At 41.3% G+C, this 7,500-nt stretch overlaps 1 protein-coding gene across 1 annotated transcript in view; it reads right to left on the reverse strand.

Moving 5' to 3' along the window:
* The window catches only part of LOC125030816 (protein masquerade-like), a 33,921-nt gene that overhangs the window by 19,974 nt on the left and 6,447 nt on the right, over nucleotides 1-7,500 (reverse strand). The window contains exon 2 of the mRNA XM_047621126.1: nucleotides 1,878-2,241. Coding sequence (XP_047477082.1) covers nucleotides 1,878-1,995 — 118 coding nt within the window. The 5' untranslated portion in view covers nucleotides 1,996-2,241. The remainder of the gene's footprint in view (nucleotides 1-1,877; nucleotides 2,242-7,500) is intronic.

Below are 7,500 nucleotides of genomic sequence, written 5' to 3' on the forward strand. Positions count from 1 at the left end.
TTAATGAATTCCCTGAAGTAAAGCTTTCACTCGAAGAAAAGGACGCGCTCCATGATTAACGATGGTGGTCAGAAACGAAATATGAATATAAATATTTCGAAGTGTATGTTTTATATTATACATTAACACACCAAACATATTTCAGATACGAAAACAACACTAACAAATAAAACATCCTCAAACACAAAACAAGAGAAAAAAACACGGAATGTTATTTAAGATATGCAGAGAGGGAGAAAAAATAAATAAAATTCAGAAAATGGCATCACGAGCAGCAATACGACTGACCCAGTGCGATTCCTGTTTATGTGCCCGGACTCCCTGCATGACTAATACATTACCTCGAAAAGGCAGTATTGTGCAGCAAAAGAATTATACAGAGAGACGGAACGGTACCGGAGTGACATCCTGATACCTGGTATGTGTAGTTTGGGTGGAAGTGGGGGGGGGGGGGGGTAGTTGAGGAGGGGAGGGGGTAGTGAGGCGGTGGGGGTAGTCTTGGGTACCGATAAGCGAACCTGAGAGTGAATCATCCTGACGCTAAGGTCGAGGCCTAGGTATGAAGAAGGTTGCAGATTCGTCTTTTCCCGGTTGCATTTTAGCTTGAGTTTACAGTATAGTTCGATCGAAAATGTGATAATGATAATAACCTTCTCAATAATAATACTCCGGGGATGCTAATAAGTTGATGTAAAACTTCCTGAACTTCGATTAGCTCGGCAGGGTCTTAGTACCAGCATGCGAACATCAGCACAAACACAATGACCAGTTCCTAAAGATATAATATCAACGCACCTGAACCCGCAACCCCCTATTGCCTTCTGCCCCATCGGCTGCCCCTCCCCTGCCCCTCCCCTGGCCCTCCCCTGCCCCTCCCCTGCCCCCTCCCTAAAAAAGCGGGCGCTGCCAGAACAACTATGAGCCTTGCCTTGGCATCCCGGGAGTCTTGGACAGCAGATGGAGACGAAGGAGTAAGTCGGTTACAGCACCTTCAAGACACTTGACCTCAACAGCTGGAGGAGAAGCTGAAGGAGGTCAGCCCGCCCCCATCCCGTCCCTATCACGCAGAAGGCGGATGCGACCCGGGCGACTATGAGGCTGCTATGACAACACCCTGCAAGACTGGGGCAGCGCCAGGAGGAGGTGGCACGCGCCCAAGACTTGCAGGGAAGGTCGCCAGGCTGGGGAGGACAACGACCCCTCTCCGGCTGCGCTACGCCACCTGGACGGGTCTGCCTCTAATAAGGCGTTGGCCGGACATGCTCATCTGATCTTTTATTTGTTTGTTATTGTTTATTTCCATTTTCGTTGTTAATTCATTTCGCGAGTTGACTGGAATTTGCTCCGTTCCATTCTGTATTTTTTCAACCGGTTATCAGTTTTGTTTATATTTATATTTCTGTACGCATTTATTTCTGCTTTAATCTGTGTGTATCATATAGTTACGGAGTCTTTTGTTGTAATTTCAACCAATACTAACAATTTCTCTATAATAAACTTTTACTTATATCTTCCCTGAAACCCACTTACTGTAAATGTTTCTTTTATATTTAATGCACATAACCGGTGCTTTCATTGACGAAGCAAGTGAACATGTAAGGTATCGAATACAACTAACAAAGGTATTAATGACAAGGAAAAGGTAACTAATTAAATTGGTAGAAAGAGTGACATTTTGATACAAAGCAAAACACTAAAACAGAAAGTTAATAGGAACAACAATGGCCATGATAAAACGACGTAACAATAGTTTAAACAGATAGGAGGATTATGTACATTAAGCATTGGTTTAGCAAAAGTCAAGAGTCGCACACAAGAGCGTCGTTGGAGTCCACAGGAGCAACGTCAGAAAAGGAAGGACTTTGTGCTGTACTTACTGCTGAAGACGGACGCCGCGATGGACGGTTGGCTGGCAGGTCTTTGCGCCCGCACGGGGTGTCCTGCCAGGAACACGACGGAGGCCAACCAGGCGATTCTAACCACACTAAGTCGCATCTTTATACCGTCTATCACTTATATTCCAAACGTTCCCACGGGCCTCCTCCTCTGAGGGGAGGCTATACAACTAAGTCTTTCGTTCCTTCACGCTCGCTATTCTCTCCTCCGGGCTCACCAACGTGGCCGCGGCAGTGTATGTTAAATATGTTAGCCTTCAGCCTTGGCGCTAAGCTCCATCGTCGCAGGGGCGTCACGCAGGGGCAGAAGGGAGGTCCTCGTCTTCTGGATTGGAAGGCGTCGCACCTGGGGGAAAAAGAGAGAACGCTGAGTTAGTTATCCACATTGGGATATATCAGATAAAATTCTAGGAAAAATTACCCTTCCTCCCCGGCCTTAGCACTAAAACGGGGGCGAATTCCGGTTCAGATACTGGTTCTTACTCTGTTTGTGAATTTGTTTGGACAATCTGGTTTTAGCTGGACCCCATAGCCTTGTTTATACTGGTAAATCCGTATCACTGTTGCATGTATTAAATACAGGTTACTAATGACACATTGCAAAGAATGCGTGAAAGAATAGGGGAGAAGAAAAGAGACGAAAACAGAAAAAAAATCAGAACAGAACAGGACAAGAGGCACAAATCGAAAGGAAAGGAAAAGGAAAAAAGACGAAGAGGCATAGGAGATCAGAGGAAGAGAAGAAGAGAGGACAGGTAGAGCAGCCTCGTCCCCTTCGGGTTTATCACTCGCGTCCTCAACACACTTCCACGCGGCTGCGACCTGTCTGGGAGTTATTGACCCCTGAGTCTCGCTTTCTGTCAAGAGCTCTAGTTATATGTAGTTTCTGTCTTGAGAACCGACTTTGGATTGTAACTTCCGAGGCAGATTTTAAGGTTCCATTGGAGATGATTCCGTCTTTTTATACACACACACGTGCACGCACTCGCACACACACATATATATGTATATTGTTTTGGGGGGAGCGGTCTAAACCATACATATGTGTGTGTGTGTGTGTGTGTGTGTGTGTGTGTGTGTGTGTGTGTGTGTGTGTGTGTGTGTACATATATATTCAATGCAATGAATATGAGGGCGTTTAAAAATAAATACTAATCCTACTGAGTATATAAGAACACTAAACAGACCTTAAGATAAGATGGAATATGTTACAAAGGTGTCAGCGTAAGTTAGATAATAAAAGGAAATGCAGTTAGACGTTTCCTTTGAAGACTGAAACAAATTCCGTGAATATGTTACTTTGTATTCTATGGTGCTAATAACAAATACGCGATGAGGATAAATCAATACTGACATATTGTTAAATACTGCTAAAGTATCTGGATTTTCAAAATAGATATGCTAATGCGTATGATAATAGACATGTAAATATATTGATGCTTAATATTAGGATTCATGATCTGAAGTGCAATGTTTTCGTGGTCTGAGAATTGGAAAAAAAAAAAAATTACTCCTTAACAACAAAATAGGATCGGGATAAAAAAAGCAAGAATTAGAGAAAACTTAATTAAAACGTGTCCCTGGTGTTTCATTATGCATATTCTCATTGATCATAAAACGATACACAATAAAGTGAAAAAAAAATGTCTTTCGTCTATATTTCCCGTCTGAATATAACCCTCAATCTTCACCTAGTTAGTGACTTTTCCACCCTACGTCAAAATAGATAGATTGGTTAACCCACTAAGAACTTGATTATATATTTGAAGACACCGCGTGGTTTGGCGGGAAAGCCGGCAAGGCTAACTTACGTTGTTTGAATATTCTAACACGTAATTATATTATTTGAATCTCTATATTTTCAAACACACTAATCTATACGTGTGTGTGTGTGTGTGTGTGTGTGTGTGTGTGTGTGTGTGTGTGTGTGTGTGTGTGTGTGTGTGTGTGTGTGTGTGTGTGTGTGCGTGTGTGCCTATTACGCCGTCACGTTCTGCATGAAACACCCACATGACAATATTATTCTTTCGTGACCGGAAGTGTCGGCAACGCAAAGATGCAAGAAGCGGTTGCAAGAAGCGGTTGCAATAGAGTTAGATGAGACTGAGATGTTTATCGCTCTCCATCTTTTCCTCCCTTTCTCTTAATAATAATTATTTTTCTCTTACAGTCTCTCTCTCTCTCTCTCTCTCTCCACACACACACAATCGTATATAAAATATGTGTGTGTGTGTGTGTGTGTGTGTGTGTGTGTGTGTGTGTGTGTGTGTGTGTGTGTGTGTGTGTGTGTGTGTGTGTGTGTGTGTGTGTATGTGTGTGTGTGCGCGCGCGTGTGTGTGTCGTGTGCGCGCGGCTATATGCGTATATGTGTATGTATATATGCATTTATATGTATATACACATATAAAAATATATATAAATATATATAAATATATATACATATATATCCTCCCTGGTGCCTCCGTGGAATAACGGCGGGAGCGTGACTGCGCCCCAGCCTCACACCCTCATATTCGAGGCAAGAGACAGACCTCACAAAAGTGGGTGATCGTAAGGTCGCCATATGTGTGATTTACGGTACTCTTTTTTTATTTCCTTGTTTTTGTTTTCGTTACCTATCAACAACTGTACTGGTTGGCGTGTGTTCTTAGGCTCTGATTAGCTGAATTTTACAATATAACATTAGTGGTTAACGTGGTATCCTTAATTTTGACATATATCCCGTCAAACAGAAGATGTAATGTATGGGGTAAAATAATCTAATGTTATCAAGTATTCCAAAATGGCCTGAGGTTCCTCGTTAACTTTAATTTAAGTTTGATTAAAATAGTTTCGTTCCATTTCAGTTTAATGGAACAAATATTTCTGATAAGTGCTTCAGGCATGATTATTTAGTAACAGGAAATGAAAAAAAAATCACCTACAGGCAAAAATACATCCTTTTAAAGATCTCTACGTACACTGTTTGAGCTTGGGTACATTGGGGACAATCGGTACACAGCGAACATGTAGTGTAAACTAATTCTCAGAGTATTTCCCTGTCAGTAAGTGCATTTTATGGTTTTGACGTGGAAGGCATTTTAAAGTTTGAAGCCGATAAAACCCGCAATCTTTTATATTCCTGAAGTTCGTAATGAGAAAGAAAAACATATTTTGCCTCCCAAAGCTAATAGTAAAACATAATCGCATCGACTATACACACAACTATATATCTCCATATGTTTTACAGTATTATAATTACCAAGGGAATTTTTGGGATCGAAAAATACTACGCTATTGCTAAAACCATATTAAGAACAAGTAATTTATCCTTGGATGTATAAGGACGCTGGGTGATTTTGAAACTTTCCATTTTGGGGCGGACCGTCTATTGCAAGATGAAACAATGCTACAAGAAAAAAAAATCGTATGATGTCCATTTCTTCTTCTCACTACGGTTTTGTTTGATTTTTTCCGCATATTACTGTGTTGGCAAGTCCGTTTTTTTTTTTTTTTTTTTTTTTTACAGGTCTAAAATACGACCAAAAAATAAGCACCGTACATAAGAGACCGCGGGGTTAAAGTGACCATCGCTGTAGTCAGGTGCTCGGACTACCAGGAAGACTGAGGTTGTTTATAAGGTACCTGGCCACACCACCAGCAGTAGAGAGGTAACCTGGACCGTTATCTACTCGCATGCTGCTGCTCCCCTACTTCCCTTCCCCCTCCCTCCCTTCTATGGAAATCACCTGGTACGATTCCATAGCAGTGGTGTTTACGTGAAATTCCGTCAGAGGTTGGGATTTTAGATGACATTATCTTTTCTAGTTTTGATGATCTTCTGGGGCTTTAAATACGTGCTTGGTATCCTATTATATCTAGATGAAATAAAATATATGCCTGGCCATTATCATCAAGTAGAAGTGAGGAATCGACAGGAAAACTGTACATTCCACTCACAGCGCGTGCGTGGCCGCTTGCACGTTCGCTCTTCGGCGCGCGTGCGTTACGAATCACTGCCAGAACAAGAGGGTTTAAGCGCTCTTTCCTCAACAACTTACCACTAAAACTAGGGAAAAAGTGGACGAACTGATTGACAAAACACGACTGTGATGATAAAACTCCCGAAAAACCTGCCACAAATATATATCCAACTATTAGAGTTGGATATATATTTTTTTCCTGTAAAGTTCAGTCTCGTACGGCATTTACTAACCTTATTCTTGAGACATGAACTGAGCTATGTTTTTTAGAAGACGTGCGTGACACACATCTTTGAGCCTCGCCGATTCACTTATCCACAGTTCCAATTTCTGTTTCGAGCTCTACGTCTGTTTGTGTGCCTATCAGTCTGTCTGTCTGGCTAGCTTACGTTACCTATATATCTGCCTTTATTCACTTATATTTCCGTATATTAACCGGCGTCTATTCATCCATCATCCTCTTAGCATTCTTCATACTTGACATTATTTTTTAAATTGGAGATCTGAATTTGCTGTAAAAATTACTTTACGCTTGTGATACCGTGTTGATAAAACTCATTTATTGTTCTGTATTGCCTTTTCTTTGTTGTAACAAAATATCATCTACAAGACTGTAATTTAGAGTATGAAAGGGTTTAGATAACATTGTTATTTTCTTTTCTATAGATACTTTGTCACTGTCATCCTCACTTCTATAATCGCCACAATCGCGCTATTAAAGCTAATCTCACGGTCATTATCTACACTACTTATTATAAAAGAAACTCAGTATATGAAATAAATAGAAAAAAAGTCCTTTTATAATATTTAACAAACGATCTATAACTCTTCTGGTCAAGTAAGACCCCTTCGTCTTAGCTCCTGAAGAGGAGAATAGTCTTAAATCTAACCGTCATCGAGTCTGTGTTTTATTTATAACTGTAGCCGCGTTTCACTTGTCTGACGACTGGTTATCATATATACAAGAAAATTAAATTGTGGAAAGATCAATTACAAACCCAGTGATTTCAATGCGTCACGAAGTAGTTAACTCAGGTGTGATGGCTCTCTCTGTTTACTTCTCTTATTTACATTTATGCAACACACTGAAGCATTGATGATTGAATTAACGATTTGTAAGTACATACATGATACATATATACAGGTAGACAGATAAATGTGTGTGTATATAGGTATGTATATGTATATCTGTGTGTGTGTGTGTGTGTGTGTGTGTGTGTGTGTGTGTGTGTGTGTGTGTGTGTGTGTGTGTGTGTGTGTGTGTGTGTGTGTGTGTGTGTGTGTGTGAGTGTGAGTGTGAGTGCGTGTACAGTGCGTGTATTGTGCGTGTATAATATGTATACGTACACAATTGTACCCATAGTGTATTCCTGTACCACCTCCCACGCGCGGACCCGTGACCCAAGAACATTTGCCGCTAGAAGCCATTCAAAACCTTCAGTGAGGAAATCGAATTCCCGTAGACATCGGAAACATCCCGCGAAAGTCAAATCAAAGACGACCGTAATTATTTCCAACCTACATACGCTAATGAAGGGAAGGTCGATGACACGCCCCGGCAGACAGGCAGGCGATCCGCTAGAGGAAGGCCTCGGGAAGTCAGTTTCCCCAAATCGATGTGGAGCAATCAGGAGGAAGAGGGG

Source organism: Penaeus chinensis, chromosome 11 (genome assembly GCF_019202785.1).
Source record: "Penaeus chinensis breed Huanghai No. 1 chromosome 11, ASM1920278v2, whole genome shotgun sequence".
Lineage (NCBI taxonomy): Eukaryota > Metazoa > Arthropoda > Malacostraca > Decapoda > Penaeidae > Penaeus > Penaeus chinensis.